This window comes from Heterodontus francisci, chromosome 16 (assembly GCF_036365525.1).
Source record: "Heterodontus francisci isolate sHetFra1 chromosome 16, sHetFra1.hap1, whole genome shotgun sequence".
In the NCBI taxonomy this organism is placed as follows: domain Eukaryota; kingdom Metazoa; phylum Chordata; class Chondrichthyes; order Heterodontiformes; family Heterodontidae; genus Heterodontus; species Heterodontus francisci.
The window spans coordinates 94,861,258-94,875,802 of NC_090386.1; the positions used below are offsets into that span (position 1 = coordinate 94,861,258).

General features: G+C 47.5%; 1 protein-coding gene across 1 annotated transcript in view; it reads left to right on the forward strand.

Annotated features, from left to right (window-relative positions):
* The first annotated feature begins 253 nt into the window (after positions 1-253).
* The window catches only part of angpt4 (angiopoietin 4), a 183,147-nt gene continuing 168,855 nt past the window's right edge, over positions 254-14,545 (forward strand). Inside the window, exon 1 of the mRNA XM_068048649.1 lies at positions 254-1,255. Within this exon, the coding sequence (XP_067904750.1) occupies positions 929-1,255 (327 nt within the window). The 5' untranslated portion in view covers positions 254-928. The remainder of the gene's footprint in view (positions 1,256-14,545) is intronic.

Consider the following 14,545-nt stretch of genomic DNA (forward strand, 5'->3'; position numbering starts at 1 on the left):
TGATTGACAAATCAGCAGCAGATTGTGATGTTATTCCCGTCTTCTGTGCACTTTGTGTTGTTTGTGGGTTGCGATGTGATAGGGGACTGAGCATTCTTTCAGTCATGCGTCCAATCAATCTTGTAACTCGACTCTCACTTCACAGGCGCCGGGGGTGGGGGGTGGGGTGGGGGGGGGGGGGGGGGGAGCTTTGAAAAATCATAGGGGAGCTTTTTTTGTTGCTCACAGACTGGCTTTTCTCAGTTTCACTCGAGGATCGGCTGTAACTGTTACAGAGAGATAGATAGAGACAAACAGAGGGAGAGTGAGAGACAGACAGAGAGACAGAGACAGAGTGAGAGTGAGAGGCAGAGAAAGAGAGAGAGATAGATAGAGTGAGAGATAGTGACAGAGAGAGATAAAGAGAGTGACAGAGAGAGAGGGAGACAGAGTGAGAGAGACAGAGAGACAACAGACAGAGGGAGAGGGAGAGACAGAGAGACAGAGAGTGACAGAGAGACAGACACAGAGTGAGAATGAGAGGCAGAGAAAGAGAGAGACAGATAGAGTGAGAGATAGTGAGAGAGAGATAAAGAGAGTGACAGAGAGTGAGAGAGACAGAAAGAGAGAGAGACAACAGAGGGAGAGTGAGAGGCAGAGAAAAAGAGAGTGACAGAGAGACAGACAGAGAGAGAAGGAAGCAAAGAGGGAGTTAGAAAGATTAAATGCAAGGGATTTAAACACAAACCAGATTAAAAGGAGCTCGACAATCAGCTAGCAGGACCAGCAAAGCTGCATTCCTGGGAGAGAGTCTCAGTGTCCAGGACTGGCTCTCAGAATTCCATGTGAGGAGAGTGTGGGCGGAAGGTAGATCAGAAATAGGCACAACTTTCTAAAGGAGCTTGACCACCGTGCCCAGGACAGGCTGTGCCCAGGGCCGAGAGGACGGATGGGTGGGGCAGTGGGTGAGCGAGCTGGCAGAATGTGGGTGCCAGTTCTCGCTCTGAATTTACTGTGTGCTTCAGTCAGCCTGACGGGCTCCAGCAGCCAGCGGCGAGGAGCTGACAATGCCCGCGGGCACTACCACCGTGTCCAGCATGGGCAGTGCAGCTACACATTTGTGCTGCCAGACCCAGGCCATTGCAGAGCCAGTGTGGAACAGCGTGACACCAACGCCCTACAGCGGGATGCCCCGCCCAGAGAGCCCGACACCTCCCTCCAGAAACTCCGCCATCTGGAGACAGCCACAGAGAACAACACCCAGTGGCTACTGAAGGTAAGATTTGAATCTACCATTTCTTGTTTCATTCATTCCCAGCAAGTGGGTGTCATTGGCAAAGCCAGCATTTACCACCCATCACCAATTGCCCCAAGAAGGTGTTGAAGGTTTCCTTCTTAAACCACTATAGTTGATTAGGTGACGGTCTTGTTACTCTTTGTAGCAGTTCGATATAACCGAGTGACTTGCTGGACAGTTAAGAGTTAACCATGTTGGAGTGAGACTGGAATCATATATGGGCCCTCACCGGTTAAGGACAGTGCACCCCAGTGACAGTACTGAGAGAGTGCTGTACTGTCAGAGGTGCTGTCTTTCAGATGAGATGTCAAACTGAGACTCCATCTGCCCTCACAGGTGGATGTAAAAGATCCCACAGCCATTATTTTGAAGAACAAGGAAGTTCTCTCCCCCCCTCCTCAATGTCCTGACAATATTTATCCCTCAAGCAACATCACAGAAACAGATTATCTGGTCATTATCACATTGCTATTTGTGGGATCTTGCTGTGCACTAGTTCTTACATTACAACAGTGACTACACTTCAGAAGTACTTCATTGGCTGTAAAGCATTTTGGGATATGTGGGGGCCATGAAAGGCACGAGATAAATGCAAATCTTTCTTTCTTTAGTGACCCAGTTGTGTTTTTAATGACAATCTGGCTTCTTCACTGTCACTTTTATTGAGACTGGATTTTTTTTTTAAACTAAATTTAAATTGTCAAACTTGCTGTGCTGGGATTGAACTCATAATCTATGGATTATTAACCCAGTAACGTAACCAACTGCACCAGCACACCCAGGATCCATGAGTGTCTGAACAGGATAGTTAATGTACCTGGTACTAGACTAAATGGTCAGTGTGTAAAAGGAGAGGGTCGGAGATGGTTCAGACAGAGAGGGTGAGTTTGAGCAGAGAAATTGACACTTCACTTTGACTGGGAACGATTCGGGGTGTGGGGGAGGGGAGGTGGGGAATATATGTCACTGTGCTACCCCCAGAGATGATGGGAAGTTTAACCCACACCATGAATCGCTCCTTGAGGTAACACTGTAAATTTCCTCGCATAGATTTCCCTGACTGGCCCTTTCATAGAACTTGACAGACACAACAGTTTCAGGAGAGATCAGAGGTTCCTCATCTCTCTGAGAAGCTGTTTATATTTTTTGGTTTGATTTTTTTCACTGTGGGGAGTTAAAAGTTTTTAAACAAATCAAATCTTTGGTTGGGAAATGGCAAATTCTGTGTTCAGCATGGAATAAAAGGCTGAGTTTTTCTGAGACTGAAGCTTCAGTCTTCAACGCCACGAGGGAGTGAGACAAAAACTGGCCTCACTGCCGAGACTGCAGAGCCTCTATCTCCATATTCCTGCACTAAGGGTACAGGAGAACTGTGCTGCTCTGCAGCACAAGCCTCGTTACACAGTTCAGAGCTTTGCCCTCTATGTTGCAGGAACCCCAATAGCATCTTGCCTCTGAGTGACAGAAGTCATGGGTTCATGTTCCACTCGAGACTTTCACACAAAAATTTAAGGCTGACACTCCCAGTGCATTTCTGAGGGAGTGCCGCACTGTTAGAGCTGCTATTTTTCAGACGAGCCATTAAACTGAGGCCTCATCTGCCCTCTCAGACGGACAGAAAAGATCCCATGGCCACTATTTCGAAGAAACGCAGGGGAGTTCTCCCCAATGTCATGGCCAATACTTATCCCTTAACCAACTTCATTGAAAAGCAGGATTGTAAAATGCTTTGCGACAACCCGAGATCATGGAAGGAGTTTTCTTTCTTTCTTTTGATTTTTTTCTTTCTTCCTCCTCTAATTGAATATCCCTCTGATTAAATGTCCCTCTGGTTAAATGCCCCTCTGCTTAAATGTCCCTCTGGTTAAATGCCTCTCTGGTTAAATGCCTCTCTGGTTAAATGTCCCTCTGCTTAAATGCCCCTCTGGTTAAATGCCCCTCTGCTTAAATGTCCCTCTGGTTAAATGCCTCTCTGGTTAAATGTCCCTCTGCTTAAATGCCCCTCTGGTTAAATGCCCCTCTGCTTAAATGCCCCTCTGCTTTAATGCCCCTCTGCTTAAATGCCCCGCTGCTTAAATGCCCCTCTGCTTAAATGCCCCTCTGGTTAAATGCCCCTCTGCTTAAATGCCCCTCTGCTTAAATGTCCCTCTGGTTAAATGCCCCTCTGCTTAAATGTCCCTCTGCTTAAATGTCCCTCTGATTAAATGTCCCTCTGGTTAAATGCCCCTCTGCTTAAATGTCCCTCTGCTTAAATGTCCCTCTGGTTAAATGTCCCTCTGGTTAAATGCCCCTCTGCTTAAATGCCCCTCTGTTTAAATGTCCCTCTGGTTAAATGCCCCTCTGCTTAAAAGCCCCGCTGCTTAAATGTCCCTCTGGTTAAATGTCCCTCTGCTTAAATGCCCCTCTGCTTAAATGTCCCTCTGGTTAAATGTCCCTCTGCTTAAATGTCCCTCTGGTTAAATGCCCCTCTGCTTAAATGCCCCTCTGCTTAAATGTCCCTCTGGTTAAATGTCCCTCTGGTTAAATGCCCCATTGCTTAAATGCCCCTATGCTTAAATGTCCCTCTGCTTAAATGTCCCTCTGGTTAAATGCCCCTCTGCTTAAATGCCCCTCTGCTTAAATGTCCCTCTGGTTAAATGTCCCTCTGGTTAAATGCCCCATTGCTTAAATGCCCCTATGCTTAAATGTCCCTCTGCTTAAATGTCCCTCTGGTTAAATGCCCCTCTGCATTTGTCTGGTGGGTTAGCCTGGGCAGGTGGCTCATTTAAGAAATAATCAGGTGCTATGACAGAGAGGCAGTGGGGGCGGGATTGTGGAAGAGGAAGATCACATGGCCAGGAATGCTGTTTTCATCCAGACCAATCACGTGAGATTATTGGAGCATTTCACCAATTCACCTAAAGTTACTGTAATATGAGGGTCTGAAAGGGTTAATGTTTGAGACAGTGAGAGTAACACCTCCCACTGTGGTGATGATGACGTAAAGTCGCATGAGTAATTGGCTTGGGTGAAGCAAGAAGCATCATGAGAGGTGCCAGCTAGACATGCTGAAGGAAAGTGTAAATAGTTGTGTAAATACAATAAACAAGTTATTAGTTAGACATACAAAGACTCCAAGATCTCTGTAAGCAAAGCTCGACCTAGCATCTTAAATGTTACCAACAATATCCAAGATGGTGACAATTGTGAACACACCCAGAGAATATTAAGAAACCTAACCTGGTACAGTAGTGCCAAGAAGACTGCAGATCACGTGGGGAGACTGAGAAGAGCTCCAGAGATACTCTATAGCCGAAGGAAGACATGGGCAGTCAGTGAGTCAGCTGCACAGGCATTCAGGCTGCACCACAGAAGCGTGGTGGTTGATAAGAAGAATCCAGGTCCAGCAATTGCAGGCTGTGAGTCACAAAACAGAGTGACAGTCGGGGAATTGGGTAAGAAACCCTTCAAAAAGGATAGAAACATTGTCTAACAGCACTGAGCAGGCTAAACGGGGAGAAAAGCTGATCTCTCGCGAAAGGTGGATCTGGAGTTGGTGACCATTATTTGAGCACACTGCGAAGCTGAAGCATGGAAAACCCTGAAAAATGCAGGAACTCCTGAAAAGAGCGGAAAACCTCCAAAAAGAGTAGGAACGCCTCCATTAAAGCAATCAAAATTTCTAAAAGGAAAGGGAACAACCTGAAGAGTTTAGGAAAGGATGAATTCAAAATAGACAATGCCGGAAAGCTTTCAGAATTTGGAAGGACCCTATCAGATAGAGAATTGGTCTATGTGGAGAAAAAGATTTTGAAGATATAGAATAGCTTCTGAGCTGCACACCAAATCCTAGGCTGAACAAGTAAATACTCTGCTATACTCCAATGGGTGCGATTGCTGATGACGTGATTGTAAGGGAAGGCATCAATGAAGCTTCAGACAAGTTTGATGATGTTTTACAAGCCTTTGATAAATACTTTAATTTAAGAAGCAATAAGATCTTAGAAGGAGTAAAGTTTAATAAAAGGTTCCAGAAGCTGGGCAGATCGACGGACACTTTCATTAATGATTTGTACAGATTGGCTGAGGGATGTGATTATGGAGAACTGAAATCTGAGTTAACCAGGGACCGAACAGTCGTGGAAATAGATGACGAGTCTTTATCAGATCTCTTACAGTCAAAAGATGACCTCACCCTCGAGAAAGCGATTCAGATGGTGCGACAGGCAGAGGGGTCCGAAGACAAAACAGAGCCACCCCGCAGGCTGAAGAGAACCGTTGTGTCAGGAGAACTCAGATGACGGTACAGTTCCTGAAACCCAGGATGGAAAAGCAATCTCCAAATAAGGTTCACTCGGGTGGGAAGGTGCAAGACGCTGTGAAACCCTGCCAGTGCTGTGGCGCCAAAAAGACCTACGGACACGACCAGTGTCCTACTAATAAAGCAGAATGCTTTAATTGCTAAGACAGGCCATTTCGGGCAGATGTGCCAGAGCAAGACCTCTTCTTCCAAATATGCCAAACAAAAAGTCTTCACACAAAGAGCTGTGAATGAAGTGGAACAACCTCCGTTGGAAGATAAACCAGGAGACTTCCTAGGAGAGATTAATGACCCCAATCAGCCATTCTGGGCAGCAGACATTTATGTCAATGGACATATTACTAATTTTAAATTAGACAAAGGCGCAGTGTCACAGTTTTGTCAGACCAAACGCCATGGTTGTCAATGCAGTAGACTCAGTAGACTCAATGTGGACATTGCGGCACGTCAGGAGACATGCTTCCCTGCGAGCGGATCTCTAAGAGAGCAAGACTCACTTTCTTCTGGCAGGGTAGGGATCCTGAAGAACCAAGACAGCATGGAGTGGGCTTCGCCATCAGAAACTCTTTGCTCAGCATGATAGAGCCACCCTCAAATGGCTCGGAACGCATACTGTCCATCCGACTGCTCACTGCCTCTGGTCCAGTGCACCTACTCAGCATCTATGCTCCAACACTCTGCTCCCCACCTGAAGCTAAAGACCAGTTCTATGAGGAACTCCATAATATCATCAGTAGCATCCCCAACACCGAACACCTATTCCTGCTGGGGGATTTTAATGCCAGGGTTGGGGCCGACCATGACTCATGGCATTCCTGCCTTGGGCGCTATGGCATTGGAAGGATGAATGAGAATGGACAGAGACTGCTTGAGTTGTGTACCTATCATAACCTCTGCATCACCAACTCATTCTTTCACACTAAACCCTGTCACCAGGTTTCTTGGAGGCACCCAAGATCACGTCGTTGGCACCAGCTGGACCTCATTGTCACAAGGCGAGACTCTTTAAACAGCGTCCAAATCACACGCAGCTTCCACAGTGCGGACTGAGACACCGACCACTCCCCGGTGTGCAGCAAAGTTAGACTCAAACCAAAGAAGCTGCATCACTCCAAGCAGAAGGGCCGCCCGCGCATCAACACTAGCAGAATTTCTCATCCACAGCTGTCACGCAGGTTTCTAAATTCACTTGAAAAAGCCCTTCAAAACACTCCTACAGGGGATGCAGGGACCAAGTGGGCCCACATCAGAGACGCCATCTTTGACTCAGCAATGACCACCTATGGAAATTGTGTGAAGCGGAATGCAAACTGGTTTCAATCTCACATTGAAGAGCTGGAACCTGTCATAGCCGCTAAGCGCATTGCACTGCTGAACTACAAGAAAGCCCCCAGCGAGTTAACATCTGTAGCACTTAAAGCAGCCAGAAGCGCTGCACAAAGAACAGCCAGGCGCTGCGCAAATGACTACTGGCAACACCTATGCAGTCATATTCAGCTGGCCTCTGACACAGGAAATATCAGAGGGATGTATGATGGCATTAAGAGAGCTTTTGGGCCAACCATCAAGAAGATCGCCCCCCTCAAATCTAAATCAGGGGACACAATCACTGACCAACGCAAACAAATGGACCGCTGGGTGGAACACTATCTAGAACTGTACTCCAGGGAAAATGTCGTCACTGAGACCGCCCTCAATGCAGCCCAGTCTCTGCCAGTCATGGACGAGCTGGACGTACAGCCAACAAAATTGGAACTCAGTGATGCCAGCGGAAAAGCCCCTGGGAAGGACAGCATTACCCCTGAAATCATCATGAGTGCCAAGCCTGCTATACTCTCAGCTCTGCATGAACTGCTATGCCTGTGCTGGGATGAGGGAGCAGTACCACAGGACATGCGCGATGCCAATATCATCACCCTCGATAAGAACAAGGGTGACCGCGGTGACTGCAACAACTACCATGGAATCTCCCTGCTCAGCATAGTGGGGAAAGTCTTCGCTCGTGTCGCTTTAAACAGGCTCCAGAAGCTGGCCGAGCGCGTCTACCCTGAGGCACAGTGTGACTTTCGAGCAGAGAGATCCACCATTGACATGCTGTTCTCCCTTCGCCAGCTACAGTGAAATGCCGTGAACAACAGATGCCCCTCAATGTTGCTTTCATTGATCTCACCAAAGCCTTTGACCTCGTCAGCAGACATGGTCTCTTCAGACTACTAGAAAAGATCGGATGTCCACCAAAGCTATTAAATATCATCACCTCATTCCATGACAATATGAAAGGCACAATTCAGCATAGACCTCATCAGACCCCTTTCCAATCCTGAGCGGCGTGAAACAGGGCTGTGTTCTCGCACCTACACTGTTTGGGATTTTCTTCTCCCTGCTGCTCTCACATGCGTTCAAGTCCTCAGAAGAAGGAATTTTCCTCCACACAAGATCAGGTGGCAGGTTGTTCAACCTTGCCTGTCTAAAAGCGAAGACCAGAGTACGGAAAGTCCTCATCAGGGAACTCCTCTTTGCTGACGATGCTGCATTAACATCTCACACTGAAGAGTGTCTGCAGAGACTCATCGACAGGTTTGTGGCTGCCTGCAATGAATTTGGCCTGACCATCAGCCTTAAGAAAACGAACATCATGGGACAGGACGTCAGAAATGCCCCATCGATCAATATCGGCGACCACACTCTCGAAGTGGTTCAAGAGTTCACCTACCTAGGCTCAACTATCACCAGTAACCTGTCTCTAGATGCAGAAATCAACAAGCGCATGGGAAAGGCTTCCACTGCTATGTCCAGACTGGCCAAGAGAGTGTGGGAAAATGGCGCACTGACACAGAACACAAAAGTCCGAGTGTATCAAGCCTTTGTCCTCAGTACCTTGCTCTACGACAGCGAGGCCTGGACAACGTACGTCAGCATCCCCAGCATATACACCCTACTAAGCTAGCGGCGCCTGAGATGGTTTGGCCATGTGAGCCGCATGGAAGATGGCAGGATCCCCAAGGACACATTGTACAGCGAGCGCGTCACTGGTATCAGACCCACCGGCCGTCCATGGCTCCGCTTTAAAGACGTCTGCAAACGCAACATGAAGTCCTGTGACATTGATCACAAGTCGTGGGAGTCAGTTGCCAGCGATCGCCAGAGCTGGCGGGCAACCATAAAGGCGGGGCTAAAGTGTGGCGAGTCGAAGAGACTTAACAGTTGGCAGGAAAAAAGACAGAAGCGCAAGGAGAGAGCCAACTGTGTAACAGCCCCGACAACCAATTTTATCTGCAGCACCTGTGGAAGAGGCTGTCACTCTAGAATTGGTCTTTATAGCCACTTCAGGCGCTGCTTCACAAACCACTGACCACCTGCAGGCGCTTACCCATTGTCTCTCGAGACAAGGAGGCCAAAGAATCTCTCAATGCATTGCTTGCAACCAACAGCCACTCAGTTACATGATCCAGGAAGGATTGACCTGAAAGTCAAAGGAAAACAACAGGCAACACTAATACTGTACGTTCTGAAAAACCAAGAATTTTCTCTGTTAAGCAGAAAAGCGTGCTTAGACCTATATCTAATTAAAAAAGTGGATGAAATTGTACATCTAACAAGTTCCCCTAGATATCCTCAATCTAATGATGAAGCCGAAAGAGGAGCCAGAACTAGTAAATTGTTTTTGAAGAAGAACGAATGCAATCTTAAACTATAGATCTACTCCGTTGTCAGATGAATTAGCACCTTTCGAGCTGTTGATGGGGAGGAAACTTCCTATTCCTATTCTACCCAAAAAAACTACTTCCAGGGCTGGAAGTCCAGGATTATCAGAGAGTCCAAGTCAGAGAGAAGTCCTACAGGAAACAACAAGCTCGCAATTATAATAAGAGATTTCATACGAGAAACCTACCCAAGTTGAAGGAAGGAGGAAAGGTATGGCCTTGGAAGAGAAGGCGTAGTCATCCAGAGAGACGAAAATCATCAAAGATCTTATTTAGTACATACTTCAGAAGGTACTGTAAGACAAAATAGGATATACCTTATCTCTATTCCTCAAACAAAACGATATATATGGATGAAACAGAAGGTGATCCTGAAACCCAGAGACAACTGAATACTGCAAACCTTAGGAACCCCATCCAAGTCATCGAACAAGACTAATGATCTTCTGAGTCTGACAAGAACATGATCAAGGAGAGACATGAAACCTGCTGACAGATTGAATTTGTGATGTTAGAGACTTGGAAGGAGATGGGGTTGTATGCAAAGTCAAAAAATATGGATAACGATTTGGGGGAGATGCAGGATACGGGTCTGAAAGGGTTAATGTTTGATACAGTGAGAGTAACACCTCCCACTGTGGTGATGATGATGACATCATCACAAGGCCAATGGGCTTGGGAGAACCAAGAAGCATCATGAGAGGTGCTAGCTAGATATGTTTAAGGAGAGTGTATATAGCTGTCGAAAGACAAGAAACGAGTAAATATTTAGACATGCAAAGACTCCGTGATCTCTGTAAGCAAACCTCGATGTAGCATCTTAAATGCGAGCGACTATACACAACAGTTACTTCCCCTCTCCGCTGTGATTGGCAGGAAGAAGCTCTCCTTGCATCATAAACGCAGGCAGATGTGCAAGCCCCGGGTACAGAGAGCTGCTTTTCATACATGGACATCCCGGGTACAGAGAGCTGCTTTTCATACATGGACATCCTGGGTACAGAGAGCTGCTTTTCCCACATGGACATCCCGGGTACAGAGAGCTGCTTTTCATACATGGACATCCCGGGTACAGAGAGCTGCTTTTCATACATGGACATCCTGGGTACAGAGAGCTGCTTTTCATACATGGACATCCCGGGTACAGAGAGCTGCTTTTCATACATGGACATCCCGGGTATAGAGAGCTGCTTTTCATACATGGACATCCTGGGTACAGAGAGCTGCTTTTCATACATGGACATCCTGGGTACAGAGAGCTGCTTTTCCCACATGGACATCCCGGGTACAGAGAGCTGCTTTTCATACATGGACATCCTGGGTACAGAGAGCTGCTTTTCCCACATGGACATCCCGGGTACAGAGAGCTGCTTTTCATACATGGACATCCTGGGTACAGAGAGCTGCTTTTCATACATGGACATCCTGGGTACAGAGAGCTGCTTTTCATACATGGACATCCTGGGTACAGAGAGCTGCTTTTCCTACATGGACATCCTGGGTACAGAGAGCTGCTTTTCATACATGGACATCCTGGGTACAGAGAGCTGCTTTTCATACATGGACATCCTGGGTACAGAGAGCTGCTTTTCATACATGGACATCCTGGGTACAGAGAGCTGCTTTTCATACATGGACATCCTGGGTACAGAGAGCTGCTTTTCCCACATGGACATCCCGGGTACAGAGAGCTGCTTTTCATGCATGGACATCCCGGGTATAGAGAGCTGCTTTTCATACATGGACATCCTGGGTACAGAGAGCTGCTTTTCATGCATGGACATCCCGGGTACAGAGAGCTGCTTTTCATGCATGGACATCCCGGGTATAGAGAGCTGCTTTTCATACATGGACATCCTGGGTACAGAGAGCTGCTTTTCATACATGGACATCCTGGGTACAGAGAGCTGCTTTTCCCACATGGACATCCTGGGTACAGAGAGCTGCTTTTCCCACATGGACATCCCGGGTACAGAGAGCTGCTTTTCATACATGGACATCCTGGGTACAGAGAGCTGCTTTTCCTACATGGACATCCTGGGTACAGAGAGCTGCTTTTCCCACATGGACATCCCGGGTATAGAGAGCTGCTTTTCATGCATGGACATCCTGGGTACAGAGAGCTGCTTTTCATACATGGACATCCTGGGTACAGAGAGCTGCTTTTCATACATGTACATCCTGGGTACAGAGAGCTGCTTTTCATCCATGGACATCCTGGGTACAGAGAGCTGCTTTTCATACATGGACATCCTGGGTACAGAGAGCTGCTTTTCATACATGTACATCCTGGGTACAGAGAGCAGCTTTTCAGACATCGACATCCTTGTTACAGAGAGCTGCTTTTCATACACGGACAGGCTGGGATCAGAGAGCTGCTTTTCATACATAGACATCCCGGGAACAGAGAGTTGCTTTTCAAACACGGACATCCTGGATACAGAGAACTGCTTTTCATACATGGACATCCCGGGTACAGAGAGCTGCTTTTCATACATGAACATCCCGGGGACAGAGAGCTGCTTTTCAAACATGGACATCCCGGGTACAGAGAGCTGCTTTTCCTACATGGACATCCCGGGTACAGAGAAATGCTTTTCATACATGGACATCCTGGGTACAGAGAGCTGCTTTTCATACATGGACATCCTGGGTACAGAGAGCTGCTTTTCATAAATGCACATCCTGGGTACAGAGAGCTGCTTTTCATACATGGACATCCTGGGTACAGAGAGCTGCTTTTCATACATGGACATCCTGGGTACAGAGAGCTGCTTTTCATACATGGACATCCTGGGTACAGAGAGCTGCTTTTCATACATAGACATCCCGGGGACAGAGAGTTGCTTTTCAAACACGGACATCCTGGGTACAGAGAGCTGCTTTTCATACATAGACATCCCGGGTACAGAGAGCTGCTTTTCATCCATGGACATCCTGGGTACAGAGAGCTGCTTTTCATCCATGGACATCCTGGGTACAGAGAGCTGCTTTTCATACAGAGACATCCCGGGGATAGAGAGTTGCTTTTCAAACACGGACATCCTGGGTACAGAGAGCTGCTTTTCATACATGGACGTCCCGGGTACAGAGAGCTGCTTTTCATACATGAACATCCCGTGGACAGAGAGCTGCTTTTCAAACACGGACATCCCGGGTACAGAGAGCTGCTTTTCCTATATGGACATCCCGGGTACAGAGAAATGCTTTTCATACACGGACATCCAGGGTACAGAGAGCTGCTTTTCCTACATGGACATCCCGGGTACAGAGAGCTGCTTTTCCTATATGGACATCCCGGGTACAGAGAGCTGCTTTTCCCACCTGGACATTTTGGGGACAGAGAGCTGCTTTTCCTACATCGACATTCTGGGCAGAGAGAGCTGCTTTTCCTACATGGACATCCTGGGTACAGGGAGCTGCTTTTCCCACATGGACATCCTGGGTACAGAGAGCTACTTTTCCGACATCGACATCCTGGGTACAGAGAGCTGCTTTTCCTATATCAACATCCTGGGTACAGAGAGCTGCTTTTCCTACATGGACATCTTGGGCACAGAGAGCTGCTTTTCATACATGGACATCCTGGGTACAGAGAGCTGCGTTTCATACATGGACATCTTGGGCACAGAGAGCTGCTTTTCCTACATGGACATCCTGGGTACAGAGAGCTGCGTTTCATACATGGACATCTTGGGCACAGAGAGCTGCTTTTCCTACATCGACATCCTGGGTACAGAGCGCTGCTTTTCCTACATGGACATCTTGGGTACAGAGAGCTGCTTTTCCTACATCGACATCCTGGGTACAGAGCGCTGCTTTTCCTACATGGACATCCTGGGTAAAGAGAGCTGCTTTTCCTGCATGGACATCCTGGGTACAGAGAGCTGCTTTTCCTACGTGGACATCTTGGGTACAGAGAGCTGCTTTTCATACATGGACATCCTGGGTACAGAGAGCTGCTTTTCATACATGGACATCCTGGGTACAGAGAGCTGCTTTTCATACATGGACATCCTGGGTACAGAGAGCTGCTTTTCCTACATGGACATCCTGGGTACAGAGAGCTGCTTTTCATACATGGACATCTTGCGTACAGGGAGCTGCTTTTCCTACATCGACATCCCGGGTACAGAGAGCTGCTTTTCCCACATGGACATCCTGGGTACAGAGAGCTGCTTTTCATACCTGGACATCTTGGGTACAGAGTTCTGCTTTTCCGACATCGACATCCTGGGTACAGAGAGCTGCTTTTCATACATGGACATCCGGGGTACAGAGAGCTGCTATTCCAACATGGACATCCCGGTACAGAGAGCTGCTTTTCATACATGGACATTCCGGGTCCAGAGAGCTGCTTTTCATACATGGACATCTTGGGTACAGAGATCTGCTTTTCCAACATCGACATCCTGGGAACGGAGAGCTGCTTTTCCTACATGGACATCCCCGGGTACAGAGAGCTGCTTTTCCTACATGGACATCCTGGGTACAGAGAGCTGCTTTTCATACATGGACATCCCGGGTACAGAGAGCTGCTTTTCATACATGGACATCCTGGGTACAGAGATCTGCTTTTCCGAGATGGACATTCTGGGTTAAGAGAGCTGCTTTACATACATGGGCATCCTGGGTACCGAGAGCTGCTTTTTCTACATGGACATCCCGGTACAGAGAGCTGCTTTTCCGACATGGACATCCTGGGTACAGAGAGCTGCTTTTCCTAGATGAACATTCCGGGTTCAGAGAGCTGCTTTTCATACATGGACATCCTGGGTACAGAGAGCTGACTTTCATACATGGACATCCTGGGTACAGAGAGCTGCTTTTCATACATGGATATCACGGGCACAGAGAGTTGCTTTTCAAACATAGACATCTTGGGTACAGAGAGCTGCTTTTCATACATGGACATCCTGGGTGCAGAGAGCTGCTTTTCATACATGGACATCCTGGGTACAGAGAGTTGCTTTTCATACATGGACATCCTGGGTACAGAGAGTTGCTTTTCATACATGGACATCCTGGGTACAGAGAGCTGCTTTTTCCACATGGACATCCTGGGTTCAGAGAGCTGCTTTTCATACATGGACATCCTGGCTACAGAGAGCTGCTTTTCATACATGGACATCCTGAAGACAGAGAGCTGCTTTTTCCACATGGACATCCTGGGTTCAGAGAGCTGCTTTTCATACAGGGACATCCTGGGTACAAAGAGCTGCTTTTCATACATGGACATCCCGGGGACATAGAGCTGCGTTTCAT